We start from the raw sequence: 18,132 nt of genomic DNA, 5'->3' as shown, positions 1-18,132 counted from the left end.
TTCACTGCGCCAACTGTACAGCACAAAGACTGGGTGCTGACAGAGGCAGCTACCGTACTTGTGGTTACAGTGTTGCCAGATTGCCACTCTCTAACGTCCATTTTCTGCCGGCTTCTTTTGGCACCTCTGCAATGAAGGTCAAAAACGCGATATCCAGCGTTGAAATCACGCGGCTTTCTTACCAATCTTGTCGTGCTCTCCTGATGGCATCCACAATATGACGAGAGTTTCTACGATGACATACTACAAGTTTTACTCATTTCAAATATGCTCGGCAGACTTCATGACTGTAGGGTCAACAGGGTATTTCATTCTGTTCATTCCTGCCTCCTAAAAACAACTTTTGTCGAGGTAGGCGCGCTGTACTCTTGCATTATTGTCTTGAAAACCAAACCAATCGCCGAAATATGAATTGTAGGGCTGCCCGTTGAGAAGTAAATGGATATCCACTGCTGGACGTTAATACACGCTGTGCCCACCTTTCGCCTTCTTGGCGGCTTAACCTCTCCTGGGGACACCTGTAGTCTGTGGAGGATTAGCACCAGATTCTTTCTCAAGAGCCGAAACCGGAGAATGTAATAATGTAAGACGCTACGTTCTGGAGGGAATTCGAGGTTGTAGCCCATCTGAAAGATGTACGATTGCTTTCAGATGGGGACTCTGGGCCAATCCTTTTCAGGAACGTTATTGTTATTTATGACAGGGTGCATTCCCATCCTGATACAAACAGTCATCGTGTCTGAACTGTTCCTCAGTTTTACGCAGTACACAGCTAGTGTAAAATATACCCAATGCTTAAGCACAATATTGGGACTACACACTAACCACGAAAAACATCCATATACCGTAACACCACCTCCTGCGTATTTCACTGCCGGCATTGCACAGGATGGCAGCTAACGTCCTGCAGGTATTCGCCAAAGCTACAACCTTACGTCGGATTGCAACAGGGTATGACGTCATTCGTCACGTTTCCTGTCGTCCGTCGTTCGGTGCCGTCGCTCTTTGCACTCCGCCAATCGTCCCTTAGCTCTGACTACAGAAATGCCTGGCTACTGAGGAGTACCGCGACCGTCCTAGCACGTTGTTTCTAACTCCCTACGCACAGTCATTGTTCCATCTGGAACTCGCTAACGATTCCTTCCGCTGATTTCATGTGGTTCTTTATAACCACCCTCCGCAGGGCTCCACAGCCCATTTCCGTCAGTTAATGAGGTCTGGCTGGTCTTAGCGTAGCTATGGTTGCTTCTTCACGTTTACAAGTCACGGTCACATAACTAACATTCGACTTGGGCAGCTTTAGAACGACTAAAATGTTCGTGATCGATCTTGTAGTCAGATAACGTACAGTGACTAGTCCACGTTCCACAATTAGTAGTCCACTTCCGAAGTTACGGAGAGTAGTCCACTTCCCAAGTTATGGAGCCCCCTGGTGTTACTCCTCTACTGACAACACAATAAGCCCTACCGCCAGTTCCGCATTACATAGGAGTGCCGGAACACTTTTTATCAGGTACTGTAGGTTGGAGGATTTCGCAATGTTTGTAGAGTCTTTCCAATGGCGCAATTCCTACAGGTCCCAAAGAGAACATCTAGTAGGGCGTTCAGATGTCATAGGTAGGAACGTCAGCGAGCATGAACGTTAGGGCTGGACGTATGCTTTCCTAGTGAAACAGTTAAGATGACTACTCTCAATAATGCTGACGTCAATTTTTTAATAGCTACACCTGTTTCGACTGATTAGCCGTAGATATTCATTGGTTTCATGTCAGCATTGACTGCAACGAACTTTATACCGTATGGGCAAAATGAAACTGATTCAGCAAATATTTCACGCATCTTAAGGTAGCGAAGTAAAAGTAACACCCCGGATTCGTTCTCGGGACGACGGTGGTTCAAATTCCCATCTGACCATCCGCATCAAAATTTGAAATGGGTTCTCTAAACCGATTAAGGCAAACGCGATGTTAGTACCTCTGAAACGGGGTATGGACGATCTCCTTCCGTAGTCCCAGCTTGTGTTGCGTCTCTAATGATCCCGTCACCGACGGGACACTGAACCCCTATCCTCCTTTCTTCCTTCTGTGCTTGTATGTTTCATTTGCTTTTCAGAAGTTATGATCACAGTCACTATTAAATTATGAATGTATATTTCATATATTTATGTTTATATTTTATTTATAAAAATGCCTGTCAGTAGCAAAGTATTTATTTCCTTGTTATTATTTATTATATTTTAGTTTATTTATAAGTAAGCCTAACAATAGCAGAGTTACTTTCCTCGACGGAAAAACTATTTTGTTTGCATTCCATATTAGATTATGAAGAATCAAAGACATATACCTTTTGAGTGACAACACTGTTACACGCTTAATCAAATAATCTGACATATAAAAATGCCGCTGTTCCACTTCCTCCAGTGCCTGTCGCTATTTAAAGCTTACTTCTTCTGTAGTCGTCAATCCAAGGATTGGTTTGCAACAGCTACAATGGCAGCTTGTCTCCATTCTGCGCGTCTTTCAGCTTTTCTCTTCATTTCTTTATAGGTGTTACATCCCACATTTTTCACGATTTGATCCATGTACCTCAGTCGGGGTCTTCCTCTTGGTCTTTTTCCCTCGACATATCCCCCTTATGATTGTGGTCAGGAGTCCTTTATGTCGTAATAGATGGCCAGTAAATTGCACTCTTCTTTTAACAATGAAACTCCAGAAGCTTCTCTTCTCACCTGCTCTTTCCAGAACCACTTAGTTTGTGACTTCGTCGATACATTTTAATTTGAGCATGCGTCTATAGCACCACATTTCAAAGGAATTTAGCTTCTGGTCTTCCTCTTTCCCGAGAGTCCATATTTCACACCCATAGCATGTCACACTCCACTCCAAGCTTACTAGTTTCGATAAATCGACGACAATAACTACACAGCTTCTTTCCGCTGAAACTCTCCCGATGCGCGGAACAAATAAAACTTTAAAAGTGAAAGATGAAAACAGGGTTATAGAGAATAAAGACATATTCGAAATTAAGATAGTAAGCTGCGTCAGTTTCATAGAGCGTAAGGCAATGTAATATATAGTCAGTTACCTTGAGAAGAGTAGTTGCACCGACTTTATATCTTCACTCATGGCACCCTTGAGTGTGACACTTAAGGTACCGTGAGGAGAATGGAGCAGCACGCTCCCTACACAGAACATTCCGCATCTACTATGTGAGCGACGTCGTTTACGGCTGAAGACATGCTACCACAAGACAAGTCTTGTAGTGTCGAGTGTAATCGGATAGGGTGCGGGGAGCGGGAAGGGGTGGAGAGCGGCGGGGGGAGGGAGGGTGATGACGACATAATTGCCTACTCCACTGGCATAGCAACACCTTCTCTATTGTTTGTCACGAGGAAACGGCGTGTGGGGTTGTGCGTCCAGTGGAAGGTAGTGAGCGTATAGGCAAGCACATCATCGTCATAAAAACTGATTCCGGCTGCACATAAGAAAATCAATAAATAAATGTACGTCCGTTGTCACTTCGCCAGCTAAACCAAAAGTCATCTGTAGAGCAGGACGCCTTCCACCCCTCAGCCCCCCCCCCCCTCCACCCCCTTCCTCACACATGTGTTGGTTCAGATCAGATGCTTTTGTGTCTACTGCTGTGACTAGGGATCAGTGGTGCATTCATTCCAGCTTTTCATTCATAACAGCTCCACAATGAGTACCGAAGACAAATCAAATGCCGGTCGGAGTGGTCGAGCGGTTCTAGGCGCTACAGTATGGAACCGCGCGACCGCTACGGTCGCAGGTTCGAATCCTGCCTCGGACATGGATGTGCGTGATGTCCTTGGTTTAGTTAGGTTTTAGTAGTTCTACGTTCTAGGGGAGTGATGACCTCAGATGTTAAGTCCCATAGTGCTCAGAGCCATTTGAACTATTTTTTAACAAATCAAAGTTTAATGTTACGGCGGAGACTGCACGTAGCAAGAAGCATGATTAGTATGGGGTGGTGAAGTTTACTGGACATTGTTGAAGTTTCGAGAACATACCTTCACCGACGAGTCAAGCAGTATATTGCTCTCTCCTACGTGTATCTCGCGAAGAGGCCATGAGGATAAAATCAGAAAGATTAGAGACCACACAGAGGCACATGGACAATCCTTCTTTCCACGAACAATACGAGACTGGAATAGAAGGGGTAACCGACAGAGGTACTCAATGTACCCTCCGCCACACACCGTCAGGTGGCTTGCGGAGTATAGATGTAGATGTAGACATGCCTTTTATAGCGTTCTCCCTTACTTTGCATCAACCACTAAACCATCTGATACCGCAAAGCACTCTTGCACACTCGATGGCAACGCTCTACGCCTGGGAACAGCAGTAGCCATAAAACGTTCCTGGGGCTGGTGGCGGTTCTATGCGTTCGAGCATTTAACGACGAATATTGGGTATCGATGGCCACGGTATCTTCTGATCGTACTTTGGCCGAGCGTCACAGATGCCGAATAACTGATGCTAAATAATCGCCAACTTCTTTTCTTTTGAGATTAGGAATAAATCTGGCTCCGACTGAAAAAAAAGGTTCAATTTCTCAATCCCATAGCATCACTCAGGAGCCTCTTCAGTGGCCAGCAGCATATCACGATTAAGGTTATCTTCGATCGACCACTAAGGGACCAGGTCCAAATATGTCGAAGTGTATAATCGAATCACATATAAAATTAGGTTCAAGGCCAGTCATACATAGTTGTATCAATTCAGCATCAATTTAAGTAAGGCGGATCACATAATGGACACTGATAGACAGAAAGTTTAGTCAGGACCATTTGTCGTTAATTCTCAATACTATTTCGCCGTTCAGCGCGAAACCAAATTGACTCGTTTCCCCAGCAACTTCCCTTTCCCAGCTAAGCTTCTGGGTACGCTACTGTTGTTAGGTACTATACTTCTCATTTTGACTCTTTTAAAACACGTGGATCATTACACAATTAGATAAAAATGGAATGTTGAATGAGTGAAAAGGAACGAGTCCCAACAATGACCGGTTACGAGGATGGGCTTTAGTATCCGAAAGTGATTGGTATTCCCAACCCAGCCCAAGTATAGATACGGGAGAGAGGTGAGGCCCCCACTCCGTCCACAGGGGCGCTGTCACCGCCGCGGGTGAGACGCGTGGATCCGAGACTGTGTGTAGACAACGAGGCCCTCCCTAGTCTACGAAGCCTTCAGTGTGCGCCATTGACCTTGCCTATTTTATGTTTTTGATTCGCGTTGCTCTCGGTATACGCTTAAGACTACTTCGTTACACTCTGAATTTGTTTTCGGTTAACCATTCTCTTCACCGCCCTTTTCTTTGTTTTTGGCTTCGGACAGCAAATACCATACATCCGACGGTAGTTACAAAAGTGCCATATTAACGTAATTAGCATTTCTACAGCAGAACAATAAAAAGAGTTCAATGTATCGACGTAAGTTCTAAAAGATGAACACCAAACACCTAGTAGCAGTTACAACAATCATCAGATTGTGAAATACAAAGATTAACTAGCCATAAAAATTAAAAAACACAAAATTACGGACAAGGTTCGACCCGGGCCTGTTCCAGAAGAGAATGACATCCACAGCAACTTATAATCGAAAGCTCGATAACGGCATCGTCTAAAGAGATCAGTTCTTAATACAAAGTGAAGCCAGAAACTGGCGTTCCGGTTTTCGACCCGGGCTATTTCCGTGAGGAGACAAGATTATACAACTTTTAGGTCAAAGCTGGATACCGACGTCTTCTAAATAATACCTATAGAATACCTCTATTTATACCCATATAATACCTATATACAGGGTAACAATAATTGAACTATATGAAAAGAAACGTGAATTAGTTACAAACTACGGCATACACACACTTTATTCAACATGTAAACGTCTCTGCAGATATTGGGATTTAGGTTATGAGATGTTCGATATGCCTGCCATAATTCACGGTCATGTGGCGCATATGAATAGCGAAATTGTGGCTGACCCGCTGACGTGTCGAAACATCGATGCTGTCGATGACCTTCTGAGTGGGCGTTTCCAGTTCAGCTATGGTTTTGAGGTTATTGCTTTATACCTTGACCTTAATGTAGGCCCACAAAAAGACGTCGCATGTGTTGAGATCCGGAGAATATGGCGGCCAATCGAGGCTCATGGCAGTGGCCTCAAGGTGTCCCAAAGCCAGAATGCGGCCCCCAAAGTGCTCCTTCAGTACATCAAACACTCTCCTGCTCCAATGGGGTTGACATCCGTCTTGCATGAACCTTATCTTGTCGAAATCAGGGTCACTCTGGATAATGGGGATAAAATCATCTTCCGAAACCTTCACGTACCGTTCGGTAGTCATCGTGCCATCAAGAAATATCGCACCGATTATTCCGTGACTGAACATTGCGCACCACGCAGTCACCCGTTAAGGGTGAAGAGACTTCTCGATTCAAATGGTTCTAAGCACTATGGGACTTAACATATGGCGTCATCAGTTCCCTAGACTTAGAGCTACTTAAACCTAACTAACCTAAGGACATCGCAAACATCAATGCCTGTAGCAGGATTCGAACCTGCGACCGTAGCAGCAGCGCGGTTCGAGACTGAAGCGCCTAGAGACTTCTCGATTGCGAAATGCGGATTCTCAGTCCCCCAAAAGCACCAATTTTGCTTACTTACGAACCCATTCAAACGAAAGTGGGATTCGTCGCTAAATCAAAACATGCACGCGCATACTAATTCCCATCGTGCCTCGCGGCTAACAGTGCATTTTGAACTTCCTAACGCACAAATCGTTCAGAAGTCACGACGATTTTATTTAATGCACTTCAATAATTGTCACTCTGTAATTCTAACCGGTAATGTAAAGCAGGTGCACTTCAAGAGAGAGAGTGGCACATAGCAGCCGATATTTTGCACGAAGCCACCCGTGCAGCAGAGCTACGCGCCAATATGACCTGTGATCAGAGCAGCCACCACCGTTGTATCTTGATCACAGTGTCCAGGAGCGATAAATTTCAGGCAGTTCGGTGGTCGTGACGATAACCGTGTCCCAGCTTCATGCAGGTGAGAGAGGTCACATGACATCTACTAAGCTTCACAGAGGTGAACCATGCCCGCAAACAGACGTTCGGTTGTGTGGCCCCCATGTGCTTGCCCTTATGGTACCAGGATACTTACCGGTCACAATTCCAGTCGCATTAAGCAGCATTCTTGAGCGTCGAGTTGTGATTCGTATAAGGGACAGGGGGTTTTGAGCGGAACTGTCCTTCCGCAATATCACTCGCAGTGAGTGATATTGGCTTGACGCCATTCTATCCCAAGTAAGCGGATGCCAAAGTCCAATGTCCGCGCATCTATGATGGCCTCGATTACATCCAAGATATATCCGTTTGTCTTTTTATGAATCATCGAATGTTGCCGTTTCTGCAACACACTACGAGAATCCAAGAGGACCAACACGAACCGGAAAGTCTGTGTGCAATAATATATAGACTCCCTAATGTCGAGTAACTCCACCGTATAGGTAGACGTTTCAGGCGGCAGCGCAAACATTTGGTATGTGTCGCTAAAGGGGCTGAAGAAGACGTATCCCACACCACCTCACTTTTAAAGTCATCCGCATAGACGTAACCAAGGCCAACGTCGGGTAAGGAAGTGCTCGAGGTCGTGATTAATGTTCTCTGCGGTCAGAAATCGGATGGCAAGTACGACACTGGGGCTGGGGTGAACAGAGTACCAAACGGGGACCAAAAGCAAAGGAGTTTCGAGTCTTATACGACTAGAGGTAAAAGATATCGCCATTCCTCATAGCTGCAAGTTACTAAGGGAGTTCGGTTCGCCCTTCACCTGTGAGGCTCCTTCTTGAGCTCCCAGAATTGAACCACCGCACTGTGTGAAATGTGAGTGAAATCTTATGGGACTTAACTGCTAAGGTCATCAGTCCACAAGCTTACACACTACTTAACCTAAATCATCCTAAGGACAAACACACACACCCATGCCCGAGGGAGCCGGGACCAGCCGCACAGTCCATGACTGCAGCGCCCAAGACCGCTCGGCTAATCCCGCGCGGTGAACCAGCGCACTGAGGAAGGCGCAGTCACAAGTCACGAATTCCGCAGCCATCGGCCTCACGAACCGCCTGTTTCTATCGCCGGTATCTGCGATCGTAAACTGTGTTCTACCTGCGCAAAAGTCCGTCCCCGGTAGCCGAATGGTCAGCGCGACAGAATGTCAATCCTAAGGGCCCGGGTTCGATTCCCGGCTGGGTCGGAGGTTTTCTCCACTCAGGGACTGGGTGTTGTGTTGTCCTAATCATCATCATTTCATCCCCATCGACGTGCAAGTCGCCGAAGTGGCGTCAAATCGACGGACTTGTACCTGGCGAACGGTCTACCCGACCGGAGGCCGTCGTCATACGACCTGCGCATAGCAGGATAAAAAATAGTCAAAATAAAACTGGCCAATGTAGTGCATCTTAAGACTGGCAAAACCCAACTTGCATCATCGGCCCTATGTGGGGATGATGTATGTTGGACTGCGGCAAATGCGTATTGGAGTGCCTGTGCTAAGATGCACTGTCGGGGCGAGTTTTATTTCTCCCGTCGTGAAGTTCCCAGAGATGAACGGATGTGCCCGCCTCTAGTTCGCCGACGGCCCGCAGCAGCAGCCGGTAGCGGCCCCGGAGGGCTCAGGGGGTGCGGGCACGCTGCCGCAGGTGGCGCTGTACCTGCCGCACTCGCTGCCGCACGCCCACGCGCACGGCCGCCACCACCTGCCGCGGCCCAAGTCCAGCATGGACGTGGCGCCCGCCGCCGCCCCCGCCGCCCCCGCCGCCCCCGACTACTGGTCCGAGGAGGCGTACGCCGACAAGATGCGGCGCCAGCTGGCGGCGCAGCAGCGCTTCCTGCGCTCGGCCAGCGCGCGCCTGCCCGCCCGCGGCGCGGGGGCCGTCTCCCAGCAGGAGGCGCTGGCGGCGGGGGCGGCGCCGCCACCGGAGCACCGCCACACGCTGCCCGCCGTCGCCAAGCCCGCCGCCGCCGCCACCGTCGCAGCCCAGCACCACCCGACCACGCCCCATCGTTCCCAGCAGGTTCGTAGCCACTTGTTTCCAATCCAAACGTAAAAAATGTCGAACCGTTTACAAGATTACATGTGGCAATTGCCCCAAATTTTACATTGGCCAAACAGGAAGAGCCTTACTAACAAGACACAAGGAACATATCGCTACTAAAGTTCGAGATGGCACGCGTGGTTAGACATTCGCTGAACACTCAGTGCAAACGTCTCACACACCCAATCCTCCTTATACTACTCAGCTCTTGCATTGCGAAGTGAACGGTGCGAAGTTGGATATTTTGGAACAAATGCAAAATTTTAAACACTTACTATATGACAAAAATAGCCTTCTTAACGACCAGCCTCAGCTGCGAAACAAAAACTTTTTTGAAGGTTTTCAACCGTTATTCCATTCGCCATAAGTTCATTTCAGCTATCAAGATATTAGCAGTAATTTTTCAGACAGTTCGGAATAAAGATCCGGAATTTACTGCCCTCCAGGAAGGGTGTGGCGCGCAAATTATTCTCGGGACTGAGACCTGGCTGAACCCTGACATAGGAAGTTCTGAAATATTTAACGACGCTGGGAACGTGTATCGGAAAGACAGATTAGACACCGTAGGAGGTGGTGTCTTCATTGCAGTCGACAAAAATATTGTGTCTACTGAGGTCGAAGTAGAGTGTGATTGTGAAGTTATCTGGACACGTTTAACAGGGCTAGGGGAAATAAAGTTAATTGTGGGGTGTTATTACCGGCCACCACGTTCCACCGTGGCAGCTCTAGAATCATTCAAAGCGAGTCTACATTCTGTATCGCAGAAGTACCCGGATCATGATATATCAGTCCAAGGCGACTTCAACATACCTAGTATAGACTGGGATGTCTACGGACCCATTACAGGTGGTACAGACAAGCCGTCGTGTGAATTACTTTTGAACACATTATCTGAAAACTGTCTTGAGCAGCTAAATCGACAGCCAACGCGTAATGGAAATGTTATAGATCTGGTAGCCACGAACAGACCAGACCTCATGGACGGTGTCAGTGTTGAGACAGGGATCAGTGATCATGATGCTGTCATTACGACTATGGTTACGAAAGTTAAAGAGTCGGTCAAGAAGGCTAGGAGAGTATTCTTACTAGAAAGAGCAGATAAGCAGTTGCTAGCATCTCACTTAGTAAATGAATCGACTTCATTTACTTCCGGTACGATGGACGTGGAAGAATTATGGGCAAATTTTAAACACATTGTAAATCACGCATTGTGCAAGTATGTGCCGAAAAAGTGGGCTACGGACGGAAAAGACCCACCGTGGTTTAACAGCGCAATTTGGAGAATGCTCAGGAATAAAAGGCAGTTGCACTCGCGGTGCAAGAAAGATCGGGAGAATGCGGACAGGCAAAAGTTAGTAGAGATTCGTGCTGCTGCAAAAAGAGCGATGCGCGAAGCATTCAACCACTACCACCGTCATACCTTAGCAAAAGATCTTGCTGAAAACCCAAGGAAATTCTGGTCTTAAGTAAAAACGGTAATCGGGTCGAAGGCTTCCGTCCAGTCACTCACTGATCAGTCTGGCCTGGCAACGGAAGACAGCAAAACGAAAGCTGAAATTTAGCATTTGAGAAATCTTTCACGCAGGACTCCGTTAGAGTCTCGTACAGATTCCCGTATGAAGGACATAATGATAGACATCCCTCGTTCTGTCCGGAGTGGAACAGGGAGAGAAGATGCTAGTTGAGGTACGAGGTACCCTCCGCCACGCACCGTATGGTGGATTGCGGAGAATGTATATAGTAGGCAGTAATCATTATACCCTTGCCAACATGTTTTGAGCACTCTCGTTTGTTGAATAGCTGGGATTCTCTTCACCTGTATTTCAAACCGGTCAACTTTGATGATTAGCCCGAATATGCTAGGTCGGCTTAAAATAGTAAACGCATTGCTCCCCTCACTTTTGATATCCAACAAATTATTACAAATGTTAAGACAGTCGATGTATCTTTGTTCCTTACAGGATACCGCATACGTCAATTTCTTTAGCCGCACCTAGTTATTAATAAAATTTTAAGTTTCGGAGTGCATGTTGGTACCAGCGTTAACAAATACGAATGCACACTGTAGCGCATGCACTCTCGAGGCTGTAGCCAGTACAACATCCGTTGCTGCCGGACAGGGGACGCGAAGTGGGGCCGAGGCTGTTTACTAGATAAGTTATTGCAATATGACGATGTATTACTATATCATAGTTTTTAGTTCTTGACGTTGTCCATTATGAACAAATCGTAGTTCCTTTTATTCTGAAGAGGGTTGGGTGACCCCACTGAAACCTGGGTAAATGTAGGTAAACAGTGTACTGAGGCTGTTGTTAACTTAAAATTAACTGTCCTCTTTGTGTGCTATCATTCTCCAAAATCTCGTTCCGGTATCTCGGTTTACGAGGTATGGGAGACTGTGAATATTTCATTCGAACGCGTGTGTGGTCGATAGTGAAAGCGCTACATCAAAACCCTTTTCTCGAGACAGGAGGCAGATACTGATGCCTTCCTGGGCTTAAATAAGAATTCAAAATCTTAGCTACATTTCATACAATGCAATATGTAGTCTAATATGCACCAAACGCAAATTGATAGGGACTCCTATTTTTCATTGCAATGTTTTCGAATTTTGTGCTTATATGCGAAATATCACAATAACTATGACCATTAACGAAATGACGGTTCTTCACCATAAAACTGACATATAAAGCTTTCTTTACCGAATAGATTCTGTGAAACCGTTTGAGAAATAATGTAGGGCATGCGCCTCGACCCTGTCAGTGCAGCGCTTCGCCAGCTCTGGCTTTTCTCTGTACTACTTGGTGAAAGAACATCTCTCAAAGTTTCGGTTAGTAAAATGCGCCTTAGCGTGGATGCAGATGGCAGCGTTAGTGTCGAGGCCTGTCAGAGCAAGGCGTTAATGGAGCGGTGCGTCTGTTTGTAACCTCGAATTCGCTAAATGTGAGTTGATGGTGACTGTTCATCGATGATTCAGGTACAAAAGCCAGACAAAATAACCCACGGGTGGCACGACATATTCCGTGAGTCTGGCTGCTATTGTGATGCGAAAAAAACAGGACGACTCGGACCGGTGTGAGTGAAGATGGAGCGGTGGAGGGAAACATTCGTTTCGAGCGCTAACAAATCGACCATGCGTGCGAGCCGAGAACTGCACATACCGCAGTCAACTATCTGGTGTACTCTTCGCGCAAACACCTGTGGGGAAAACCGCACCGGCCGCAGTTGTCACACGCCCTGATTACTCGGTATAACGGGCTTCGTGCTGACTCCTGTAGCAACTTGCAGCGGCTACTGGAGGATGGCGGTTTTTCACATACGTTAGTTTTCAGTGACGAAGTCACGTTCCGTGCAACTGGGAAGGTAAAATGACACAAGTTTTTGTGAGTGGGCACAGAAAACGACACGAAATTGTGCAATACCTTCCCCTAAAGTCTTCTAAGGTTTGTGGACCACTTTTCTTTACGGGGAAAGCTGTGACTTGTTTCGTGTATCTGGGCGTATTTTAGGAAGAGCTTTCGTAGCAATTACAGCAGAACAGACGAGGACTCACTCTTAATCCCCGACACAGTTTGAGGTGTGTTTCTTTGTATCTGTGTATCTGTCTGTGGCATTATAGTTCCCAAACGAAAGGTTCGATTTTAATGCAATTTTTTTTAAAATTTGAAAACTGGTTTAATCGGCAGGGTTCTTAGCTCTATACCGTAAAAGTCTGTTCAGCCGTTTAAAATATCATCAGCTAAACTAAGTAAGAATGTTTTCTGCCAGCGCTCTCTCTTCGTATACGCTACGTAATACATAAAAGCTACATCAAGTTACCTAGTACCAGATTGTAGAACTCAAAAGTATCTAAATAACAGTCCCTGAGAACATATGTCTATCTTTTACGGTTGACCAACAATAATGATTTTAGTCTTTTGTAGTCGCCCGTTTCAGCACCTGCAAAACGGAAAAACTCTAAAAGGTACAAAAATAATATGTATTTGCCGTATTCAGTTTAATATAAGTACAAATACTGTGATCCAAGTATCGTCGCGTCGGGATACCTCTAAGTAAATAAAATAAAAAGAAAATACATATAAAAATGATGAATTATGAAATTTAAATCCAACCAAGCTACCTAGGCAACGTAGGTTAATATCAAACTAACAATATCAGATCGTTGAGTCTAAGTCTCAATTAATTTATTCCGAAAAATTCGCAGTGCAGACGCAACCGTCAACGACGCCTGCCCACGCGCTTCTGCCCGTTCGGGTCGCCGCGCTCGGTCAGGCCGCGCTCGCGGTTTAATGAAGCGTGAGTTGTTACGCTATCATCAAGCCACTGATGGGTATAGGCCTCGTAATATATACTGATGCATGAAATGAGGTTCCTACGTAATTATGTAAAATATGATATAAAATAAACAGGTAACTCTGTTCTTTAACAACTTTAGCCTAATTAAAGATCGATTGGTTTTCATGTTATACGTAATAAATAATTATAACTTCATTACCTGTTTTGTGGTGGGATGTGGGACGCGCGGGACTGCAGGAGATGATGCCAAACAGAAGAGCCTTATACCCAGCATAATGAAAGCATGCTGTTCTAGTTGTGGAAAGGATTGCTTCTGATAACTTCTCATTTTTTTATTTACTTAGCAGTCCCCCCCAACACAAAGATGCTTGGGCCAAAATATTACTGCTTATATCAAAGGGAAAATACACATTATTTTTTAAAAGTAAAAGGGGAAATACCTATTATTTTACTTTCTAGAGTTTTCTATGTTTAGATTTTTTAAATTTTTTATTTACGTTTAATGCAATAGATGTGCTCCAACAAGAATTCTTTCAGATGTTCTTGATTACCTCAATGTCGAACTACCTCAGCGTTGCGTTGGACGTGCTTCTCACCTCGACTCTCCACTTCCTTCGTGGCCGCCACTGTCACCTGACTGTATTTTCTTTTTCTGAGGTGACGTCAAACATCGTGTGTTCCTGCCTAGACAACCGCTTAAAATGGAAGTCTTGCTAGGAAGGATAATTAATGCGGTCACTGATATCGACGATGACGTTTTGCGACGTATGTAGCAAGAGCCTGAACGTCTTATTCACGTTTTCTGCGTCACAAAAAATGGTTCAAATGTCTCTGAGCACTATGGGACTTAGCATCTGAGGTCATCAGTCTCCTACACTTAGAACTACTTAAATCTAACTAAATGAAGGATATGACACACATCCATGCCCGAGGCTGGTTTCGAACCTGCGACCGTAGCAGCAGCGCGGTTCTGGACTGAAGCGCCTAGAACCGCTCCGTCACAGAAGTCGGCTGCTGCATCACAAGCAGTGCCATATTGAACACCTGTAATGTGAGGTAAAACTTCAAGAGATGTCCCATCCACCCGTATGTGTTTTCTTCTTGTCCTGTAGTATTCGCGCAGTTGTCTTCTGAAAAACACGAAAGTACTTACGAATAATTCTATACTAATCGTATGCCCGAGGTGCGACCCTAATAACATGTAACATCGCCTGTAGCGCGGGGGATGAGAAAGAGAGTGCCCAAGTTTTTGCAGGGTCGCCATATCTAGCTGAACCAGTCATTGATGAACAGATCCGTTCAGCTACCAAATTATGAGATGCTTGTTGGTACGTTTGACCTGCTGTTCCAAATAGTTTGTATGAGAACGAGTGACATAAAGGGTCAGTCGCTGTGTGTTAGGGTGTTTGAGAATTCGTCAAATCAAAGAAGTATGCGCGGCGCCCAGACAACACGGCTGGTGTTGCCTTCGAAGACGAAAGACTCCACAGCTTTCTCACTACAAAGATGTACAAGAAAGGATAAATGTTGGTTACAGAGAACGTTAAAAGAAGCGTCCTGGTTTATATACATGACAGCCTGAAGCAACTAGTCCAAATTATGGTGCGACAGACATCCTCAAAACATCACAGAACCTTCTCCGTCCAACACAGTGCGGATCAAGCGTCCTATTCGGCGATCGATGAAAAGAGGCGCGGTGGCGGTTTGCAGGCGACACTATATGTCTTCAGTCAGCTACTACTTTGTTTGGCCTATTGGGGACGTACAGCGTAAGGTGCCACTGCAAGCAACATGTTTTTGCGAGATTCTCGACTCCAAATATCCATCGCATGCCGTTAGCAATGCAAGATTCTCTCGGAATCTGGTTGAGATGGACATGCGTTAGCTGACAGCGGAAACTCCTGTCAAGTTTATAACCGATTCCCATCGATTAGAGCCTGACGATCATCTCCGATTCTTGTCAGGATATTTTACGAGCACTGTGTTATATTCCAGCGTGTGTTGCACCATTCCGCGTAGACATTTTGGACAGTCCGCACTGATACACAAACGAGTCGGACAACTTGACTCATTGATTTACCACGGGAACTTTCAAAGAGGCTGCCGTTCCGTCACGTCTCATGTCGACTCGTGTTACTGGGCGGATTTCGTACAACAGACTGGCACATACCGCTTCATTGCCATTAGCTGCGGAATTGATGGACCACCTGGTACAATCTCCAGCCCTTTAAAGCGACCAATGGGCTCTTTCGAGGAAGTTGTTAATATTTCATTTAGCATTTGTATAGGCTGTTCGTGCAACAATAACGCTGGATGTAAATGTGCGTCCCAAGTTAAAAGAGGATAAATTTTTGTTGTGAAACATATGTATCTTAACCCATTGTTTATGAGTTGTACGGCTTGACACGTAGTGCTAATGGTACAAAGCACACACGACCAAGCCGTACCTATTATTTTGCGTCTAAGCCTTCACTGTGTACACCCAGTTAAGTCATTCTTTAATTTATGTGAGTACGAGGCCGCAATTCCTTGGAGTCGCACACAACACAATGTGCCGTGCGTATACCACCAGCGAAATTATGTTCCAGGGTGTGTCTCCCAAGATATGAGGTCCTGCGGACAGCAAGATAGCGCCGCGTCTTGCAGAGTATTGTGATGTTTCTTGCCGTCCTTCTCTGTGGAAAGCAAATACTGTTACGCGATAACTTGTGCCAGCTAGCCAGCGACACTTTGGTATTCCGCAGTGGATGCACGGCAAAGAATTTACTTGATTCTCCGGTGGTGCAATGAGTTCTTGAGCGGCACAGAGTGAGATCAACTCCGGAAACAAATATACCCAATCAGGAGTGAACTTACAGACCTTGCGGTCCTCACGAGAAAGGTGGCGCAGTGGTAAGATACAACTGAGGGGGTCACGGTTCAAATCCGTCATCCAGATTTATATGTCTCACGAGTCCCCTAAATTTATTACGATATCTGTTCCCTCAAAGGGTTACTTTTTCGTGTACCTCTCTCCTATTTTCCTGACATCACAGAAGCTCCCTCCCGTAACTTCCCTAAATAGCACTATTGGAAGAAGAAACATGACAGAGAAATGTATTAACTGTTGCCTAGGAGGTTATTTCCAGAATGAATCTTTCGGTCTGCAAGTGAAATGTGCTGTGTCTTGAAATTTCTTGGCAGATTAAAACTTTAATAGCCCGGGACTTTTCTCAGTTTGACTACAAACTTTTTTCTCAAGTATAGACAATACCAACAGTTGATGGTTGAAGTGATCACTGTGGCAAATATGTGCTAATACCAGTATTGCTGGCCTCTGTTTTGAATACAACCCCTGCACGTCGGTCAGGGGCCTGAAGATAGTGTAGTAAAACGCTGGAACTGGTTGCCAAATAAAATAAGGTTGAAAATGACGCTGAAAGGTATGTAACTTGACATACTCTGTCTACCTAAGGCCATTAAGTATGTTTCGGGCCAGATTTTTTTCCCCCGTCCTCCACAAATGTTCGCTTTTGGACAAAACTTGATTAATCTCAGTTTCCTTTTACATAACACAATTACAGAACAGCTAATATACACTGAAGAGCCAAAGAAACTGGTACATCTGCCTCATATCGCCTAGTGCCCTCGTGAGCAAGAAGAAGTGCAACACGACGTGGTATGGTCTCCACTGATATCTGAAGTAATGCTGGATGAAACTCACACTATGAATCCTCCAGTGCTGTCTATAAATCCGTAAGAGTACGAGGAGTGGATATCTCGTCTGAACAGCACGTCGCAACGCATCCCACATATGCTCAACAATGTTCACGTCTGGGGAGTTTGGTGTCCAGTTGAAGTTTCTAATTCAGAAGAGTGTTCCTGGAGCCACTCTGTAGCAATTCTTGACCTGTGGTGTGTCGCATTGTTCTGCTGGAATTGACCAAGTCCATCGGAATGAACAATGGACGTGAATGGATGCAACTGATCAGACAGGATGCTTACGTACGTATCACACGCCACTGTCGTATCTAGCCATATCGAGGATCTCATAACATCGCTACTGCACAGGCCACACACCATTAGAGAGACTCCACGAGCTAAAATAGTCCCCTGCTGACATGGTCCCATGGATTCATGAGGTTGTCTCCATTCCCCTACAAGTCCATCAGCTCGATACAATTGGTATCGAAACTCGTCCGACCAGGCAACATGCTTCCAGTCATGAACAGGCCTAGTCTGTGTTCACAGGCCCCGGCGTAAAGCCTTTTGTCATGCAGTCAGTAAGGGTACACGAGTGGGCCTTCGGCTCCGGAAGCGCATAACAATGATGTTTCGTTGAATGGTTCGCACGCTGACACTTGGTGATGGCCGAGCATTGAAATCTGGAGCAACTTGCGGAAGGGCTGCACTTCTGTCACGATGAACGATTCTCTGCAGTCGTTGTTCCTCCTGATCTTGCAGGATGTTTTTCCGGCCACGGGTATGTCGGAGATTTGATATTTTACCTGATTCCTGATATTCACGGAACACTCGTGAAATGGTCGTACGGAAAAATCCCGACTTCATCGCTACCTCCGAGATGCTGTGTCCTATCGCTCGGCCGGCCGTGGTTCTAGGCGCTTCAATCTGGAACCGCCCGACCGCTACGGTCGCAGGTTCGGGCATGGATGTCCGTGATGTCCTTAGGTTAGTTAGGTTTAAGTAGTTCTAAGTTCTAGGGGACTGATGACCTCA

At 45.9% G+C, this 18,132-nt stretch overlaps 1 protein-coding gene across 1 annotated transcript in view; it reads left to right on the top strand.

Annotated features, from left to right (window-relative positions):
* The window catches only part of LOC126281829 (uncharacterized), a gene marked incomplete at its 5' end in the record, with an annotated part of 691,657 nt that overhangs the window by 176,035 nt on the left and 497,490 nt on the right, over positions 1–18,132 (top strand). Inside the window, one exon of the mRNA XM_049981062.1 lies at positions 8,653–9,099. Within this exon, the coding sequence (XP_049837019.1) occupies positions 8,653–9,099 (447 nt within the window). The remainder of the gene's footprint in view (positions 1–8,652; positions 9,100–18,132) is intronic.

Source organism: Schistocerca gregaria, chromosome 7, assembly GCF_023897955.1.
Source record: "Schistocerca gregaria isolate iqSchGreg1 chromosome 7, iqSchGreg1.2, whole genome shotgun sequence".
Classification (NCBI taxonomy): Eukaryota; Metazoa; Arthropoda; class Insecta; order Orthoptera; family Acrididae; genus Schistocerca; species Schistocerca gregaria.
The sequence above is the reverse complement of the archived record's forward strand: the minus strand, read 5'-3'. Positions and strand labels throughout refer to the sequence as shown.